Source organism: Schistocerca nitens, chromosome 4, assembly GCF_023898315.1.
Source record: "Schistocerca nitens isolate TAMUIC-IGC-003100 chromosome 4, iqSchNite1.1, whole genome shotgun sequence".
Taxonomy (NCBI): Eukaryota; Metazoa; Arthropoda; class Insecta; order Orthoptera; family Acrididae; genus Schistocerca; species Schistocerca nitens.
In genome coordinates, this window is record NC_064617.1 from 779,350,957 (window position 1) to 779,372,304 (window position 21,348).

A 21,348-nucleotide genomic window follows, 5' to 3' on the forward strand; every position below is an offset into this window, starting at 1 on the left:
GCACTCTCACCTGAAGATGGCGGCCAGTTGGACCGCGGAAATATTGTGTCATGGAGACGTTATGATCCGGCTGCATACCCGAGAAGAATATTATCATGATCCAACATCTTTATCTAGATTGGTGGAGTTTTTCCAGTACACCAAGTTTTACACCTGCATTCATTCTGTTCTTTTCATTCCTTATCTTATCGTTTATTGTTTGTCTCAGCATATACAAACTTTGACATTAAAGTTCAGTGAATAGTCCTGTAACATCAACGTAGATGAACTATGAAATACAGTTACCTTATTGTCCTTCGAAATAGTCACCTCCCATAACTATGCACCGCTGAGCTCTGCGATACATGTCCTGGAAACTTTGGACAGAGTCTTCCTTTGAGATGGTGTTCAAAAGTCACGTCACATTTTGTTGGAGGTCAGGAATATCGTCAAATCTCTTTCCTTTCAATGCGAGTTTGAGTTGAGGGAATAGGAAGAAGTCTGGAGGATTGAGATCCTGGTGAGTATGGTGGATGTCCAAGTTGCACCACCCCTTTTTTGCCAGGCACTGTTTGACGATATTGGCTGTGAGAATTGTCGTGAACAAAAAAACCAGGAACCTTGTTGTGCGTACTGGGGTCATACCCTGTGTCGATGTTGCATGAAACGGGTCAAAATTTCAACGTACGTGCAGCATTCAACATTGTTGCCTCAGGTAGAAATTCCTTATGGATAATGCCTTGACTATCGAAAATGGTGATGAGCATCGTTTTGATGTGTGATTTTTTGGCTCTGAACTTTTTCCGACGGGGTGATGTTGGAGAACGCCATTCCGTGCTTTGCCACTTTGTTTCAGGGTTGTACCGGAAACACCAGGTTTCATCCTCAGTGACGATACAGTTCAAGAAATAGGCTGTCACATCCACCACTTTGACAAAATCCTGTGAAGCCTCTAAATGTGCCAGCTTCTGATCATCAGTCCAGTGACGTGGCACAAGGCAACACATTTTCTGCTTCCCTTAACTACTGGGTAAGGATTTGTTGCACGGATTCCCCACTGATCTGCAGTTCATCCAATACTGTGTGCACAGTTAATCGATGGTCATTCATGATTAATGTCCTCACTTTCTCAATATTTTCTTCACTGATGGTGGTCCCGGTCATCTGATATGGCGATTGTCAGAAACACTTTCCCGGCCTCCTCGAAAACGTGTGAACTACTCGTACACACACCTAATGGACAGTGCTTGACCCCCCCATAAACACATACCAGCATTGTATATGTTTCTTTCGGTGTTTTGCCAAGCTTAAAACAAACCTTTCAATTGATCCTTTGCTCGTTCATTGCCCTGTTCTCAGTTCAGAACCAATGCAGTAAACAAGCACTTCATCAAACAGGTCTAACATGGAACACACAAAGTGCTCAACTGAACTATGGTGGGGACAGGTTGTCAACACCGGCTGCTATGCAGCTGCAGCGTTGTGAGTCACCAGTATTGACTGATCAATCATTCTGACTTCATTCACCAAACTTTATTGTCAGAGGTTGTATTTAATGAACTTCATTTCAACAGCTTGGTTTTGGTTATTCTCTCTCTCTCTCTCTCTCTCTGTCTGTCTCTGTGTGTGTGTGTGTGTGTGTGTGTGTGTGTGTGTGTGTGTGTGTGTGAAAGGAGTTACCTTATTTGATTGTAAAACTGGGCAGCTTTATTTGTGGAGTTTAGAACTTTACTTCAAGTTAAGTTTTTACAATCTCTCACAATGCCCAAATATGGGAAATGTTGCACATTCTCTAAGGGTATTCCATACAGCTGTAACTCAGGTTTTCCTTGTCTACTTACCTTCATAGCTATTCTTCAATTCACTGACAAAGCAAAGTCCTCAAAAGTGATCGTTCTATATACTCAGTTTTCTCGGACTTCGTTTTATATTCCCAGGTCATAACATTTTCAGTTAAAACAATTGCTTTCGATTCAGATCCATAGCACTCCTTATTCCTCTTCATTATATCGTTCACTCTCCGCTTCCTACTCTACAACTGACCTCTTCCGCAAGCATCTCCACTTTCTCAAACAGTAGCTTAAGTACATTTCTTCTATAAATACATTCCAAGATTTGGATCTTGGTAGAATGTTGCAAGCTTTCTTGATGTCTAGGAAGAATAACATGATGCTTCTTTTTTTCAGATACTTTTTGAGTAGTGTTAAAAAAATATTCAAATGTGTGTGAATACCCAAGGGACCAAACTGCTGAGGTCATCGGTACCTAGACTTACGCACTACTTAAACTAACTTACACAAAGGACAACACACACACCCATACCCGAGGGAGGACCCGGACCTCCGTCATGAGCGGTCACGCAATTTGTGACATGGCACCTCTAACCACGCGGCCACTCCGCATCGCAAACAGTGTTCTTGTCACAAAGATCAGTTCTATTGTACTCCTGTTTTTCCTAACTCTTGCTGTTCTTCTGCCAGGAGAATTTCAATTATCCTTCAAAGTATGTTTTCTAGACCTTCAAAATTTTTGATCCCTGTGAAAGCAAGGTTACACCTCTGTAATACTGAGGTAGTTTCCTATTACCTTTTCTGAATAATGGTATAGTCACACATTTGGTCCAAACATCGGATCTGATTCTCTCTCAGGGATCTTATTCTACCTCCAGATTGTGTTTAACAGTCTGGACAGCCAATGGATCGAGTATGTTCCTGCCGCCTTGATCATAACTGACTTTAATTCACCAACTTCTCTAGACTTTTTATGTTCATGCTTTTCAGAGCTTCCTCTGCTTCCAACCAACTTAGTCGTGGTTCTTCTTTGTCACTTCCATTCTTCTCATAATACTCAGTCTGCATCTCATTATCATTCAGGCTGCTTTCATGCCTTCATACGAGGGTCTGTTGAAATAAATCTTCATTATTGATTGAATATCTGCCGTGTCTCTGACTAGACCTTCCTCGATAACTTTTATGGTGTCTGGCCGGCCGCGGTGGTCTAGCGGTTCTAGGCGCTCAGTCCGGAGCCGCGCGACTGCTACGGTCGCAGGTTCGAATCCTGCCTCGGGCATGGATGTGTGTGACGTCCTTAGGTTAGTTAGGTTTAAGTAGTTCTAAGTTCTAGGGGACTGATGATCATAGATGTTAAGTCCCATAGTGCTCAGAGCCATTTTTTTATGGTGTCTTAGCATTTCCTTTTATTCGTTATTTCTTTATACAGAAGTTTGTTATTGCTACAGCAGTCTTCTTTTGGCATCTGTAAATTACTACCAATATTTGTTTTCCTCATCAATTATTACTTGTTTTACAGTTAGTTTTTGCTGTCTGTATTCTTGGGTCAATTTTTGATGTCTTCGTCATATCCCTACACTCCTCTAACCCCCCCCCCCCCCTATATTTTTTACTTTTGTTTCTCACATGTATTTCATGCTTTACCCTTTTGTTCCACAATGGTGTTCCCTGTTATTTCACTCTAATGCTTGTCTTCCCACAGATCTTTGTTGCTTCCCCAATAAAGACAACCTGAAACACTTTCCATTCTTCATCACTTCTTGTTGCAGTGATACATCACAAGCTATGCTTAGCCAGACAGACAGACAGACAGACAGACTACAAGGGCAGCAAATGTTACTGCATGTGCAATATTAAAGTTCACAAAGTAACATAACGTGTATTACAAGTCCCTCTGAGTTTTTTGACATATTCACATACTTTGTGATGATGCAGTAATACACAAACTGACCAGAATTAAACTAGACTGGGGATGAGTCAAGTATCGGCGGAGACTGGCTGACTGGCCAAGGACATCAACAGAGAGCCACCGGAGAGTAAATAGGTGGACAACAACAAGAGGAAGACACACGACAGAGATGGTACAGAAGAATAACAGGTCCAGCAAGCCAACCAAGATTGAAACATAAGACATAGTGAATTCAGACCAAGACAACAAGGTGTAGTGAGATCAATACAATACACAGGGAAATCACGACTAACTGCGGAGCTGCTGCACTGCTGGCTTTAAAGGGCTGTCGCAGACACTGATAAGATGACAAAGTGGGCATGGTCTTGCGGCAGCACTTGCTGCAGTGACACTGATGCCCACAGATGAAGCAGCACCATCTAGCGGCTGTCATCAAGTACCATACATTCCGGCAGGCCTTCAAACTCACCGGCAATTAAATGTCACACTGACTATGACTGCTCTTACACTGATATGAGAGGTAGTTTCTTTACTCCTGCCAGTCATGTGCAAAATCTAACACAGTTGGAGAAGTTACTATTTGTTGCCTATTTTCCTGAATAATTTTTCCTAGTGTTTTGATTGGTTTTATCATAATGGAAATTAAAAAGTATTGATACTGGGTAAGACTAATACATGTACTTAGCAGGAAGTAAAAGCCAAAGCAAATTCCAGTTAGACAGACACTGTGCAACACGTGATGAGTTAAGAGGGTGGAAGACTCAAGATTCAAAATTTAGATTTCTACTAACAACAGTTAGTAGCAGGACACTGAAATTTTAATCTCTGCTGTTGAGCCACAATATTCTATAAACCTTTTCCTTTGCCACTCATTCCTGCAGCCAGTCTTCATACTGAAGTTTCCTTCCTACATTTCTCACTTGAATTTCTTTTTACTTAATTATTTAATGAACTTTGAAAGGTTGACGTTATAACACTTATTACCATCCAATGTTGAACATTATTTTGAAATATTCTTATGATTTGTTGTGGATGATGTAGCATTGCATGCTAACAATAACAAACAAGACTATTAGTTACAAACAGGAAATTATTTTTACTTCTGTATCACAGATACATAGTTTTACCAGCCAAACCAATTTGTCACTGAAATACATAAACAGAACAGTCTAGTGTGAACAATATGCTATGCGAAGAAGATACTTTCATTGTGTGAGAGAATGAGAAAATGGTGAAACAGAAGGGGACAGGAATTTTCAGTGTGGCCAAATATTGTTGAACAATGGAACATTATGAATGAAATTACAATATTATGAAAAGTGTAGACTGCTGCTCACGATATAGATGAGACATTGAGATGCAGACAGGCACAATGAGTAGACTGCTATACATTTAAGCTTTCGTCCACAATCCTTCTTCTGAAACAGGCAATGCACACGTTCACTGTCTCCAGCAGCAGTGTGGTCCGACTGCAGTTGCGTCCGACAGGAGCAGCTACCTGGCATGGGTGGTGGGGGTCGAGACGACGATAGGGTGGGGAGAGCAGGGGAGGGGTGGGGTTAGATGTAGTGCCATTTCTGGGGGCATGCATGGATGCAGTGGGGACAGAATAGGGCAACAACATTCAGTCAGGGGAGGGTATGGGAACATAAGGTATATGGCATGGATAATTACCACTTGCGCAATTCAGTAAAGCTGGTTATGGTAGGATGTATCCAGATGGTGGAGACTCTGAAGCAATCACTGAAGTGAAGCACATGGTGTTGGGCAGAATGTTCAGCAACTAGGTGGTCCACCTGTCTCTTGGCACCAGTTTGTTGCTGGTCATCCCTGGGGCCAGACAGCGTGTTGCAATGCCCACGTAGAAAGCCACACATTAGCTGTAACTTAGTTTGTACATCACGGGGCTGCTTTCACAGGTAGTCCTTCCTCTGATGTGATAGGAGGCACCTGTGGCCAGACTGGAGTAGGTGGTGCTGGGAGAATGTATTTGACAGGTCTTGCATCTAGGTCTATTGTAGTGATACGGAGCAAGGAAATGGGAGCAGGGTTGGAACAGGGACAACCTAGGGTATTCCATAGGTTTGAAGAGCAGTGGAATACCACTGTGGGAGGGGTGGGAAGGATAATGGATACAATATTTCTCATTTTAGGGCACAAGGAGAGGTAGTTGACATGCTGATAAAGAACGTGATTCCACTGCTCCAGTCTTGGGTGGCAGTGAGAAATTAGAAGACTGCTCCTTTGTATCTGGGTGGTGGGTATGTGAGAGATTCTAGATGACTGGACAGCCACAGCACAGGAGATCTGTTTCTGTACAAGGTTGGGAGGGTAATTTATGTCTGTGAAGGTCACAGTGAGAGCCTTGGTATATTTGGAGAGGGACTACTCATCTCTGCAGATGCGATGACCACACGTTGCTAGGCTTTATGGAAGGGAGTTCTTGGTACTGAATGGGTGGCAGCTGTTGAAGTGGAGGTATTGTTGGTAGTTGGTAGGTTTGATATGGACAGAGGTACTCACACAGCCAACTTTGAGCTGGATTTCAACATTGAGAAAGGCAGCTTATTCGGTTGAGGAGGACCAGATGACTGGCTAATATGGTGTCCCCACCCTCAGTCCGAATCACGAGGATGTCTTCAATGAATCTGAATACAGTGAGGAGTTTGGGATTCTGGGTGGTTAGTAAAGATTCCTCTAGCTGGCCCACGAATAGGTCGGCATAGGATGGTGCCACGTGTATGCTCATTAGAATACCATGGATTTGTTTGTTAGGTGATGCCTTCTAAGAAGTAACTGTGGATGAGATACAGTTGGTCATGGTGACCAGGAAGGGGGTTGTAGGTTTGGAGTCAGCAGGGTGTTGGGAAAGACAGTGTGCAACAGCAGCAAGGTCATGTACATGGGGAAGTTGGAGTAGAGGGAGGTGGTATCAACAGTGATGAGTAAGGCACCATGTGGTAAAGGAACAGGAACTGTGGAGAGTCGCTGGAGGAAATGGTAGCTGTCTTTTACACATTCCAAGTTCCTCCAGAACCTCAACAGATACTCCCTCATTCGCTTCACCTGGTTCTCCCAGCCCAACATACCATCTTCCTCGATGTTAACCTCCACCTCAAGCATGACAACACCAGTATCTCTGTCCATATAAAATCTACTAACCACCAGCAATATCTCCACTTCAATAGCTGCCACCTATTCCACACAAAGCACTTTCATAAAGCCTAGCCATATATAGTCGACACATCTGTAGTGATGAGCAGTCCCTCTGCAAATATGTCAAGGGTTTCATTGAGGCTTTCACACACCGAAATTACCCTCCCAAACTTGTACAGAAATAGATCCCCCATGCCTCGTCACATAACCAATGTCTGGCCACAAAGGAGCACTCTTCTCTTGACTCAGTACCACCCAGGACTTGAGCAACTAAATCACATTCTCAGCCAGGATTTCAACTATCTCTCATTAAGCCCTGAAATGAGGAATATTGTACCCTCTATCATTCCCATTGTGGTATTCTGCCACCCACTGAACTTGCACAATATCCTTCTCCATCCCCCCTCCACCCGTGCTCCCAAAACCCTTGCCTCATATTTCTGCAATAGACATAGGTGCAAGACCTGTACTATATATTCTACCGTCACCAGCTACTCCTGTCTAGTACAAGTATTTCCTGTATCATCAAAGATAAGGCTACCTGTCAAAGCAGCCATGTGATCTACACACTTAGCTGCAATAAATAACTAAACACAACTTTTCTTTACAACCGATTTCAGTCTTCAGATCTAGGTTGGAACAAAAAGGCAAAAACAACAATGATTTTACAGAAGTGTGATACTACAAACACCTGTCTCATGGATAGTAGAAATGACAACAAAATATTTTGAACTCACACATACCTGGTGCTGCAAAGTGCAGTTTATCAACATTGTGTGAAACAAACATAAAAAACAATTATGTGGTGCATAAAAAATTTTTATATCACATGACTTGTGCATAAGTCATTGCTGATTATAAAAATGGTTCAAATGGCTCTGAGCACTATGGGACTTAACAGCTATGGTCATCAGTCCCCTAGAACTTAGAACTACTTAAACCTAACTAACCTAAGGACAGCACACAACACCCAGCCATCACGAGGCAGAGAAAATCCCTGACCCCGCCGGGAATCGAACCCGGGAACCCGGGCGTGGGAAGCGAGAACGCTACCGCACGACCACGAGATGCGGGCATTGCTGATTATATTAAAACAGTGTAAAACGATTTCTTAATAGGAAATTAAATAAAAAATTAATACATAACCAGACTTAACGGACATGTTAATGTAGCAAATTTCGCCTGGAATGGTGTGTCATACAACAATAGATCAAAAACAAATGTTATAAAAATACTCACAGGACACTGCATTTTTGTTTTTGTTTATATAATTAAAAAAAAAAAAATCCAATGCAAAAAAAAACCAAAATTTATCTGAGACTTCATTTTAATGGACAGAAATAGAAACAGCCTGAGAGTTCTCACTTTAACTTAAAAAAGGGGTAACAAAAAGGAGTCTAATTATGAAATAAAATCTTAGATTGTGTTCAGTAATTCTGCATTGGCTTTTTAAATTTTTTCAAATATGTAAACAAGAACTAAAATCTTCAATGCACAGTGTCCTGTCAGTATGCTTACAACATTTTTTTAATCTGCTATTGTGTAATGTATAACTCCTGCTGAAATAGTAACCGACGGTAAGTCATCAAGTAAAACAAAAGAATTATCTGGCATTCCCCAAAATAGTGTTACAAGCCCTCTGATATTCCTGATCCCCATAAAGAGTGTAGGAGACAATCTGAGCAGCCCTTTTAGACTGTTTTCAGATGATGCTACCATTTGTCATCTAAGTCATCTGATGATCAAAACCAATAGCAAAATGATCTAGATAAGATACCTGTATGATGCAAAATGTGACAGCTGATTGTAAATCATAAGAAGCGTGACATCATCCACAAGCGTTCTAAAAGAAATACACAAAATTTTGGTTACACGATAAATCACACAAGTCTAAAGGTTGTAAATTCAACTAAGTACTTAGGGATTTCAAATACAAATAACTTAAATTGGAAAGATCACTTACACAATGTTCTGGGTAAAGCAAAACAAAGGTTGCAATTTAATGGAAGAGCACTTAGAAAGTGAAACAGGTCTACTGAAGTGACTGTTTATGCCTTACTTGTTTGCCCTCTTCTGGAAAATTGCTGTGTGGTGTGAGATCCTCATCAGATGGGACTGACAGAGGACACCGAAAAAGTTCAAAGAAAGGCAGCTCCTTTTGCATTATTACAAAATAGGGAGAAAGAATCATCATGATAAAATAAGAGAAATCAGAGCTCATACAGAAATATTAAGTGCTCGATTTCCCCTTGCACCATTCGAGAGTGGAATGGTAGAGAAACAGTTTAAATATGGTTTGATGAATCCTCTGCTAGGCACTTAACCGTGAATTGCAGAGTAATCATGTAGATGTAGAAACGTACTACATTAACGTGTCCTTTAAGTTTGAATTTTTATTATTTTTTTTATTTAATTACATAACGATAAATAGTTTTAAGCTATTTTAAGGTACTCATCTATGACTTACGCACATCCCATGACTACACAGAAATTTTTCTTCCCTTCACATCATAGTGCTTCATGTTCATTTCACACTATGTTCACAAACTGCAATTTGCGGTGCCAAGTATGTGCGAGTTCGCAATATTTTATGGTCATTTCTACTGCCCATGAGACAACTGCTCGTAAGATCATATTTCTGTAAAATCGTTATTGTTATTGCCTTTCTGTTCCAAGCTAGACTTGAAGATGATCTGCAGCACAGTCTGAAACCGGTTGTCGGTAAATAAGAAGTTGTGATTCAGACAGTGTTTGTCTACTTATTATAACAAAAGGGTCTTGGATCCTAAAACATGGCTTCAGTTGTGAAATTTTTCTGCAAACACTGCTTTCTATGTGAGCATCATGATTAACTAGCTGCCTGTCAGCATGAATGGCCACTTGCAAACTGGCCAAGAGACAGCTGGACTACTCAGTTGCTGAACACGTTGCCCAACACCATGCGTTTCATGTCAGTGACTGCTTCACAGTCCGTACTATCTGGATACTTCCTACCACCACCAGATTTTCTGAATTATGCATGTGGGAACTCTCCATGCAGTATATCCTGCATTGTCTTAAATCCTCTGGCCTAAAACTTCACTGGTCCCTATCCTCAAGCCACCAATATGCTTCCCTGCTCCCACTTTAGCACTGAACGGTCTTCTATTTCACCAATGCACCACTAGTCCCTTCTCTACTGCTCTCCTTTTCCACTCCCCTTACTCCCTCCCCAGTCCCCCAAACCTCTTGTCTGCACCTAGCAGTTCTACCCTGCTCCCAACAAGTTCTTGCACATTTCCACATGCAACACAAGGCCTTCCTCCACCCCTACTCTGCTATCCCTCACCCTCCCCGCCTCATTCCACTTCCTTACTCCCATCACCCACAACAGACTGTTGCTCCTGTCATGCACAGTTTCAATCTGCAGCCCGACCACAGTGGTCATGTGAATACATGTGTGTTTTCTAATTCGGTAGAAAGTATTTTGGCTGAAAGTGTAAATGTACAGCAGTCTTTTCATTGTTCCTGTCTGCGACTCAACGTCTCGTCTATATGCAACCCACAGTTTTTGAAATATTGTTGAAGTGTGAATGCACTATCTACAGCCAATATCCCCACACATTCCTGTTAATACCATTAGTTCACAACAAAAACAGTAGGTTTACATTGTAAGAAATTCTTTGAAAATGCAGAAAAGAAAGAATAACTAAGAAAAAAGAAACCAAAAAGAAGGGACTTCAGTATATAACAGTAGCAACAGGAGCCGAAAGTGGCCTGGAAAGTAAGAGGAAACACACACAAGATATAATAGTTCTCTGGTTGTAAATTATTTTGTCTGCCGCCTCAAATTTCACCATGTACTTTATATGTCTTGGTAGTTTTTTTCCACCTCTTTTTTTTCTTTTCAAATACATTATGAATAGTATGTGTTCACAGTGTACTATTGAAAAGTGCAGAACAGGTTTCATATCTCAAATAGTCATGTCCCCATTAATATTGCCATTCATGCCTTTAGAGAATGGCCTTAAAGAAACAAACTACCTTGAATCCCACTGAAGGAAGCATTACAGTCACAAATTTCTGTGGCTGACTGAACCTAGCAACAAAAACTGACACAGGCCAGAAGAACTGAATATTAGTATACTACAGCTGAAAATACAAAGCAACTTTTAATTTCTACCTTGCAGTGTTCTGCTGTCACCAAGTGGCCAAGCCTCTGGGGTGACTTACCTCATTAATCCACTGTATCTCATCGTATGATTTATCATATGCTTGCTCTTCTCAGGCATATTTGTTTTCAGAAGCTCTTTGCCATCAACTGAAATATTACTTTTGAAAGTCCATTGTTGAAACTAACAGTAGCACTGGAGATCAGGATTGTTTATTTCCTGGTGGAAATCACTTCTAGTGCTATTGATTCTGCTGCTTCTCGTCATGGACAGGTGGTAAGTATGAGGGTAATCCCAAAAGTAAGGTCTCTTATTTTTTATAAGTACACAGACCTGTTTATTTCTACACTGGTTTACACCAGTTTACAGCTTGAACATTTAGCTATTTTTTGACATATCACCATTTCTGTCGATGCATTTTTGTAGACGCTGTGGCAGTTTTTGCATGCCCATGTCATACCAGCTCATCGCCATGCTGTTCAGAAAGTTATGAACCTCTTCTCCCACCTCGTCGTCAGAGCTGAATCGCTTTCCGGCCAAATGTTCTTTTAACCTACGGAACAGGTGATAGTCACGGGGCGCCAAGTCAGAACCATAGGGTGGGTGGGTGATTATGTTCCATTGAAACTGTTGTAGGAGAGCAATGGTTTGCTGAGCGATGTGTGGGCGAGCGTTGTCATGGAGAATGTATACGGCCTTGCTCAACATTCCTCTTCTCCGGTTCTGAATTGCCCGTTTGAGTTTTTTCAGAGTCTCACAGTACCTGTCAGGGTTATTTGTGGTCCCAGTGATTCAGCTCTGATGACGAGGTGGAAGGAGAGGTTCATAACTTTCTGAACAACATGGCAGTGAGCTGGTATGACATGGGCATACGAAAACTGCCACAGTGTCTACAAAAATGCATCGACAGAATTGGTGATTATGTCGAAAAATAGCTAAATGTTCAAGCTGTAAATTGATGTAAACCATTGTAGAAACAAACAGGTCTATGTACTTACAAAAAAATAGGAGACCTTACTTTGGGGATTATCCTCTTAATAATAAAATTATGATGTGCAGGTTTATAATTTTGCTCATATTATTACAGATTAGTATGGTCTGATTTATTTCAGATATAATATGGAAAAGGAGCTAGGGACTACTAAGAGGTTCTAAATATCCTGTTCTCCACAGAAGAAGATGAAACTTTGTCTGACACATCTGATACACGTCAGGAGCTTGAATTTGTACTTGTTCAGTCGAATGTTGGTGAGGACTGATAAAGATGATGCAGGTAGTGATGCATAAAGACAACCTCCCACTGTTGCTGGTTTAGGGAAGAAGGTTACGAAGGTTCTGGGACAAACTGCAGAGATAAAAATCAGTAAATACTGACAGCCTTGTTGAAAATGTTACATCTGTATCCACCCAAGAGGAAAATACCTGCTGTTCCAAATCACGATCACAGTTTCGAGTTAGGAAAGCAAGACACCGGATAGAAGAAAGACTTAGACTCTTCACAAAAATTTGAGGTATCTCGTGATACTACACCTGATGTAATACATCTCCACACATCAAACTCGACTCCAATAGATCTTTTTCGTAGAGTTTTTGATGCTGATTTGGTTGAGATTCTGACGAGAGAGACAGTAAAATATGCTGCTCAAAAGGAACACAACGTACAAGTAAGTCATGATATCTACAAATACACTGTATTTTGCTGTTATCTGGAAATGGTAAGGTCATGCATAGACATATGTACTGGGAGACCATACCTAACACAAACAATGTCCTTGTTTCGAATTCCATCTCCAGAAATACTTTTGACGAAATTCACAGATTCTTCGATGTCAATGATAATGACAGCATTGAAAAAGAAAAAGTTTATAAGGTTTGGCCATTAATTTCACATCTAAATAAGAAATTTCAAGACATAATAGAGTCTCCAGGGTCAAACTTTTCCATGGATGAAGCGTTGGAGCCTTATTATGGCCACCACTTTATAAAACAGTTTCTAAGAGGCATAGCAATTTGCTATGGTTTCAAATGGGGTGTTTAGCTACATCTAATGGATAGGTCATCTAAAGTGAGCCATATGTTGGAGCAAGTCAAAGACATCCCCATAAGCCAATGGGACATTCTGTAGTTGAAAAGCTCTGTGTGGACTACATTCGTCAGAACAGCACAGTGTACATTGATAATTACTTTAACATGCCCCTACTTGAATCTCTTACTTCAAATGGAAGCAAATGCATATAAACCCTGAGTATGACTGCTTGGAGAAGGCACACATGCCAGATATAAAGAAGGCACCATGAGGTACTACTCATGTGTTACATGATACAGAAAATTCTATCACACTTGTAAGATGGAACGACAATAGTCAAGTGACTCTGGGGACAAATGTACTGGATGAAGGTATATTAGGTGAAAGTACATGCTTGAGGTGGAATAGAGACTCAAGAAAGAAGGTTTTCATACCACGGTCTTCCCTTGTACAGGAATATAATCGCCTCATAGGAGGGGTAGATCTTTTTGACAATCTACGAAGTCTATACTGCATTCGAATAAGATCACGGAAGTGTTACTGGCCAATGATCAGGTTGTGCCTAAATGGTGCTGTTGCAAATATGTGGATCCTATACTGGCAGCTAAATAACAATATAAGCTTAATGTAATGTACCAGACGTATTGTATTTTCAATTTTGACTTCACCCAACATTGAAAAGCCAAGGGGTGAGAGGCCAAGATTTCTGTCACAGGTGCAAGAAGTCATAAGATTTGATAATGCTTGACACATGATTTATGAGCACAACACGCAAAGAAGATGTGGGCAATGTGGTAAATGCACAAAATTTCACTGTGTAAAATTCAATGTGGGACTCCATCCAAAGTGGAGTTTCATTTGGTATCACTGGCGCTAAGAAGACTAAGTTGTCTAATAAACTATTATTTTTGTCATTTGTCCTTTATTATTGCAATGTCTTACTTTATTCTTGCAATGAGTACAGTTATTTTGTTGGTTCTACTTTATGATTTTGCCATGTATACTTAATGTATAAATGAATAATGTAACCTTAAAATATAAATAAAACGAACATTACAATATCTGGAAATTATTATTGTACTTTTTCTACAGTTATTAATGTAATGAATGAAAATCACGAAAAATTCAGCATATTACTTGCGATAAAATTGTGTAAGGAATTCTACCCCTTACAGCCCATCGCATGACATACCATACCTCAATAATTTTACCCCTTACTGCCCACCGTACGATATATCATACGTAAAAAAAAAATTGTGAATTTAAGGCCACCATCATAAATTCACATTGTGATTACTAACCAATGTGGGTAGTGGATGTTAAATTTTATTAAAATCTAAAAAAAATAATAATAATAATTCTGGGATATAATGGGTTAATCCCTTAACCAACATTATTTCCTGCAATTCTTTCTCCTCTTATGTCAGATCAAGGAACCTCATATTTTGAATGCAATTTTGTCACTTCACCCCTATTTTTCCTTGACCGTTAATTCACTTCAGTTATATGCATTTTTACAATTTGTGTAATACTCTTTTAATACTGAGGACAGAACAGGTAATCAAATAACTAATGAGTAGGTACTAACACGAATAGGGGAGAAAATAAATTTATAGTACAACTGGACTCAAAGAAGGAACTGGTCAAGTTCTCAAGGAACTGTTAATTTGGTAATGCATGTAAGCTTGAGGCTAAAATTTTTTTGGAGGGAGACCTAGGCATGATTACAATAAGCAGATCTTAAAATGCAGAATTTCATCAACGTGGTATTGACAAACAACTGAGTGGAAATAAATAAAGAAGCATGTTGCTGCTTGTGAAATCTTTTACCCATATGAAATGAAACTAAAACAGGCATACAATGCAACTGAATGATACAATGATGCACTACAGTAACTGACAAATATCCAATTAAAGTGAAATAAGAGTAGAATATTATTTATTATTATTTCAACTGTTTACAAAATTGCACAATTTACTCACAAGCCTTCTTCTGCTACCAATTCACGCAATACTGAAAGTGTATTCTTTGCTTCTCGTGTGTCCTCCACTGGAAATAAACACATCATCAGTCAACTACACAGCACATTAATGCTCACCAAATACTGTAGCCACACTGTACTCACACTGTAACCTAGCTCTCACTGTGTCCAATGGATAAAATGTCCCCATCGCAACAACGCTGCCCTGTAAACCAGAAACAAAAATGTAATTGTCTAGTAGTCATTTGGCTATGCTATCAAGTAAAATGTTAATGGCAAGCAACAAACTAAAAGTTACTTTGAACCAACAGCAAAGGGCAAGAAAATCTATTAGTGTGTGCAGTACTACTACAATTGGTAGTTTTATTTTAGATTTGCAACTGGTGTATGGTTTCCACTTCGACAACTTAGAAATGACAAGATTATGTCTTCATTTAAAAAACTCAGTCGTTAACTTCGAAAACAGTTACAGCAACAAATTGCTCGACACACGACAATATCAATTCACCATTTGTCACTTTATAATAACGAAAACTCAGAATATAAACAGTGGTTTTTCCTTATACAAATACACTACTTTCTGCGACAGTGGCAGCTATCGGCCACTGTCTACTCTTTAATTGTACCGGTATATAAAATATTGCCAAATTTGTTATTTTATGCTTGTGTTCCTCTCCATTTTGCATTTTGGCACAGTTAAACACAGCTGCCAATAACACAGTTTTTTGCCACTGTATTTATAACAGTGATGTGTAAACATTCATACTTACAGCTGCACCTGCCATAGCATGGACAAGTGTCTCGTACGTAAATAAATTCCTGCTACGGTCACTCATAATTAGTAAATTTACACCAGTATCATCTAAAACACAAAGTTATTTTAATACTACCGGTACAATTCAACACCGAACTTTTTCACAAAAAAGATCCTTTCTAACTTTATGCATCTCATGAAGAAAACTCGCCCAAAATTCTTTTCGGCTCATTCGAAAAAAACTATCTCTTAAATCTTTTCCCTACACATACACCCATCCTCACACCGCTGCTGTTAATATGATTTGCACTTATCGTCCCCAACAAGAATGCACGCTGACAACCCTTTAAAAACCAAAGGTTTTCATTTGTTGTTGTCGTTTGTGACTCTTTCCAAAACGCGTACTAAGCATTTTATTGTGTACAATCAAAAACATTTACACTCGAAACGTTTCAAAATATCAGTAAGACGTTACTACTACGATGATGCCGTCACCGTCGAAACTAAGCATTCTACGACCTAACATTTATGATGTTGGCAGCCCAAGACCTTTGGAGCGCGAAGTTCTAATAGCTTCTCAATGACCAACAGATACGGTAATTACTAGTGCTGACTCTGAACTGCTACTTACGTAAGAGAAACGTCCGTTGACAGCTAAAAACGTACTTGTATAACGACTGTAGAAAAGTTGACAATTTCAGTCATCTACATAATGTCCGACAGAGACACTGCTAAGTTATCTGTGTTTTGTTTACTGTTTAATTTCTTCCCGGTATTCACATTATTTACTTAATTACGTATCCCACATGCGGCATCTGTAAACCATCTCTTTCATATAGAATGAACTTCGCAATGATCACCGTATACCTCGAGATTTTCCTCAACAGAGTAAAAAAAAAAGAAAAATACTGTACTCAAAATTCGAACAAGGACGGGGGGGGGGGGGGCACAGTTATATTCGGATCGTAGACTTGCTACTAGCTAGTATTCGTTAGATGTTCTAGTTTTCTTCAAGATGACACTAGATTTATATGTCTGTACGTATGGCATGGCAGGACATGAAAGTTTACGAACATTATTTTCCGTGGAGCAATGGGACGATAGCTCAGTACATTCCACTAAACAAATTTGCGGCGTGTAATTAAAACGCAATTATTTCCTTTTTGTTATGTTCAAGTACATAACTTCTTTTCAACAACATGTTCAATGCATCTTTGACAAGATGCGGCTTCTGCGAATTTTAAGCCCACGAATACGGCCTTACATTTATCAAGATATTTGACATCTGAATGCCTACACGAACTGTCGAGGCTGTTAAAAGTGAACTAATTAGGAGAAATTTAAAAGTAGAACTAAATACATAGACATAAGCCATTATCCATGAGCTGTGATGGTAGGAGGTAACAGAGGCCCAAGTAATCATGCACTTAAGTGTACACACATACAGTCGCATCACTCCTACAGCAAGGAGCCAATGGACATTAAGCTACGTTGCTGAATTCGATGGCAGGCTAATCTAGATGACTGCTTTGGACCTTAGGATTGTCCTGAAACAGCTACAACATTTCCGCAGCTGTCGAAAATGAAGTAAGCCTCGAAACTCCATTTTTTTTCTTTTCGTGGGCTGTGTCACTTTTTTTTGGTTCCTCTAGCAGCGTGCTGCTGCGCTGATATTTCAATGTTTTATCAAGACTCCAGACATGTACCTGTTACCAAACAAAAAATTAATTAGATAACTTTATAATTTTGTGGTGATGATAACAAATTTATGATTGCACCTCGTACAGCGAAAATCGTGGTGCGTTAACACGGTACATCAAATCAAAACATTGACATTGTTGGGCAGAAAAACAATTAACACTGTTGCATTACTGTCATTCTGTGGGATGAGACAGGCGCGGATGCAAACGGCGGGTGATGAGGGTGCTATAAACGTTTTATGTTTACATATACCTATTAATTTTCAACTTTCTCATTTAATTTTCGGAAATTAAAGTACCACGGAAACAGCCTTAAAAATGGTAGGGAATTTTTGAAAATTACAAGCTACTTTAAACGAATCATAGTTTTCAGTTACGTGCCTGTGGCAACGACTGAATCTGCGAACATAGTGGCGGAGTGATGTCGCAGGACTATCTTTGGTGTACACTGAGGTGACAAAAGTCAGGGGGTAGCTGTATGTACTCATACAGATGGCGGTAGAATCGAGAACACAAGGTATAAAAGAGTAATGCACTGTCGGAGCGGTCATTTGTACTCAGCTGATTAATATAATGTGTTTCCGACGTGATTATGGCCGCACGAAGGTAATTTACAGATTTTAAACGCGGAATGGTAGCTGGAGCTACACTCATGGGACATACTATTTCGAAAATAGTTAGGGAATTTCAATATTCTTAGATCCACAGTGTCAAGGGTGTGCCGACAATACCAAATTACAGACATTACCCCTCACTATGGACAATGCAGTAGCCGAAGGTCTTTCTTTAACGACCGAGAGCAGCGGCGTTTCCATAGAGTTGTCAGTGCTAGCAGACAATCAACACTGCGTGAAACAACTGCAGAAAGCAATGTGGAACGTACTACGAACGTATTCGTTAGGACAGTGTGGCGAAATTTGGCGTTAATGGGCTATAGGAGAATATGACCGTCAGAGTGTCTTTGCTAACAGCATCTTCCTAGGATTGTGACCATATGGGTAGGACCGTCATTGGTTGATTGGGGGAGGGGTCCAAACAGCGAGGTCATTGGTCCCATTGGATTAGGGAAGGACAGGGAAGGAAGTCGGCCATGCCCTTTCAAAGGTACCATACCGGCACCTGCGTGAAGTGACTTCGGGAAATCACGGAAAACCTAAATGAGGATGGCCGGACATGACATGTTGGACCCTACATGAATGGAAAAGTGTGTCCTGGTCATACGAGACTCGATATCAGCTGGTAAGAGCTGATGGTAGGGTTTGAGTGTGGTGTAGATCCCATGAAGCCATGAACCCAAGTTGTCAACAAGTCACTGTGCAAGCTGGTGGTGGCTCCATAATGGCATAGGTTGTGCTTACATGGAATGGAATGGGCCGTCTGGCCCAACTGAACCGATTGTTAACTGGAACTGGTTATGTTCAACTACTTGGAGACCATTTGCAATCGTATATGGACTTCATGTTGCCAGACAAAGATGGAATTTTTATGGATGTCAATGCGCCATGTCAGTGGGCCACAGTTGGTCGACTGGTTTGAAGAACATTCTGGGCAGTTTGAGTGAATGGTTTGGCTACCCGGATCGCCCGTCGTGAATCCCATTGAAATTTGTGGGATATAATCGAGAAGACAGTTTGTGCACAAAATCCTGCACTGGCAACACTTTCGCAGTTATGGATGGCTGTAGAGGCAGCATAGCTCAGTATTCCTGCAGAGGACTTCCAACGACGCCTTGAGTTCATGCCAAACCGAGTTGCTTCACTACACCAGGCAAAAGGAGTTCTGACACGACATTAGGAGGTATTGCATGACTTTAATCACCTTAGTTAGTGTAGGTTCGTCCTGAGCCTTCATGGTATGTGCATGCGTTTTGTGTATTGCTGACAAGCAATAAAGTACTCTATTAAGTACCTGCGATCTCAGTCATTTTACCTGGAGTATCCTCACCTGGGTCTACTCTACAACTGATGTCTCAGCAGCGATTGTTCGCACCTACTACATTACAAATTGTCCTGTGTTCTCTATTTCATCTTGTATGCAACAACAATGGAACCATTTTGCAACTTTAGTCTGGAGAAATACTTATACAAATAGTGACTTATGCAGTGTTCAGTTTAGTGCTTTGTTTCAACAGGAACAACCTTCGCCTTTTTTAAAACGTGAAAATGCCACTTTCTTGTGCAGTGCTGATGCTATCAACAATGCCACATCATGCATCCACACAATGTGTCCTGATTACCAGTATTTTGGTTGACTTTGTTAACAAATGCATCTTTTGCATATGAACAATATGCTGTTAAACAAACTGTCACAGACAGACACAGAGGAATTTACCTCGATTCTATCGCCGGGCCACTTAAATTCTGTTGAATCCGTTTGCACCGCCAGGTGGGCCATGGACAAACACATGCACAGGACTCCCTTCTGCTTCATGACCATCCCATGACGGCTCATCTGTCGTTCTCCTGACAACTGTGATACCACATGCATACCAGAATTCTGATAATAGTACTGTTCACCTCAGTCCACAGCCCAAACTCTCACCCTTACACCCTGATCAACTGGCTGTGTGGTTTGCTCTCACCGAGCGCATCCTCTACAACCACGGAATTTCTTATGACAGTTCCTTGTTTGTCACGTTCCTCAGCCATCTAATTGAGCGTCCTGACACTATTAGTGACTGTTTTGTCGCCCCTAGGTTCCATCAAATATGACATAGTGAAGACAGCAATCCTCCCACACCTCAGCAGAACAGAGGAACAGTAGTTATGCCAAGTTGTTTATGATGGATATTTAGGAATCAAAACGCCTTCCCATCTCTGGAGATGCCTTCAAATGTTAATCGACGTCATACTCATGCTAGATCACACCTTATGAACACCATGGATAGTGAAGTTATCTCCTCAGTCAGAACACAAAATGATCTCACATAAGCAAGAGTCATTAGAAAGAAAAGTAATTTTGGCAGACAGACTTCTGACTGTTGCATCGAAAATTCGAAAAAGCATTAATGCAGCAGACAATAATGACCAGATCCCACCCCACCCATCAACCCCTACCCCCACCCCCTCGCTCAGGGACCAGACCGTGGAGGGTGATATGACGCAGACGAGTAGAACCGAGCCTGCATGATTGCAGCCAAGGATGATATCACTCGCACCTACATGGGCAGCCACCTCCAGCCAGTCGTAACAAACACCCCAGAAGCCAACAACAAGATGCAGCCACGCCTTTTTGGTTTCAGGCACATTCCGGCAGTAATACATGCAACCGCGCAGCACCTTGCTATCACTAAAACAGAAAGAACGATCCGCAGAAGGTGCTCCAGATCGTTGCACTACCAAAAGTCGCCTAGCTACTCAACACGTGAGCCAATCCAGATGTACAATGTTCCCACGTGAGGGCGGTAACTCTATGTCCTGGATCTTATTCGCAACCAACACTTTCTTGTTGTTACTGGGACTGAAGTGAGCGCCATGTCACGTGAGAGACCACCTTTGGAAGAAACTTTTATCTTCCTTCAAAAATCTCTGCGGTGAAAAATTCGCATAATTTAGTATATGTAACCACATCTCGAACCTTGGAGCTGGGTTTGGAAGACATGGCAGTTTTTCATCGCCGACGTCAGGGAACCCATACTGGGGACTGACTTTCTAAGATATTTCCATCTCTTAAGAAATACTTTGCAAACTGCGATATCGTTCCATATCAGCTGCAGTTGAGAACAAATGAAAATCTGTGCTATACTGGGACTCGAATACAGATTTCCTACTTGTCACAAGTGGCTATCTTACGCACTTCAGGTATCTGAGCAAACCTCCAGAAGTGACCCAAATCGCAATTTCTCCTGTTACCTACATTCCCTAGGACTCGAACTATATTACCAAGATTCTGAAGTACTTTA

The 21,348-nt window shown here is 40.7% G+C and overlaps 1 protein-coding gene across 1 annotated transcript in view; it reads right to left on the bottom strand.

Annotated features, from left to right (window-relative positions):
• The window catches only part of LOC126253147 (peroxisomal membrane protein PMP34-like), a 51,350-nt gene extending 35,170 nt beyond the window's left edge, over positions 1-16,180 (bottom strand). The window contains exons 1-3 of the mRNA XM_049954292.1: positions 15,764-16,180; positions 15,138-15,198; positions 14,995-15,061 (exon numbers count right to left, since the gene is read on the bottom strand). Coding sequence (XP_049810249.1) covers positions 14,995-15,061; positions 15,138-15,198; positions 15,764-15,829 — 194 coding nt within the window. The 5' untranslated portion in view covers positions 15,830-16,180. The remainder of the gene's footprint in view (positions 1-14,994; positions 15,062-15,137; positions 15,199-15,763) is intronic.
• Between the last annotated feature and the right edge of the window lie 5,168 nt (positions 16,181-21,348).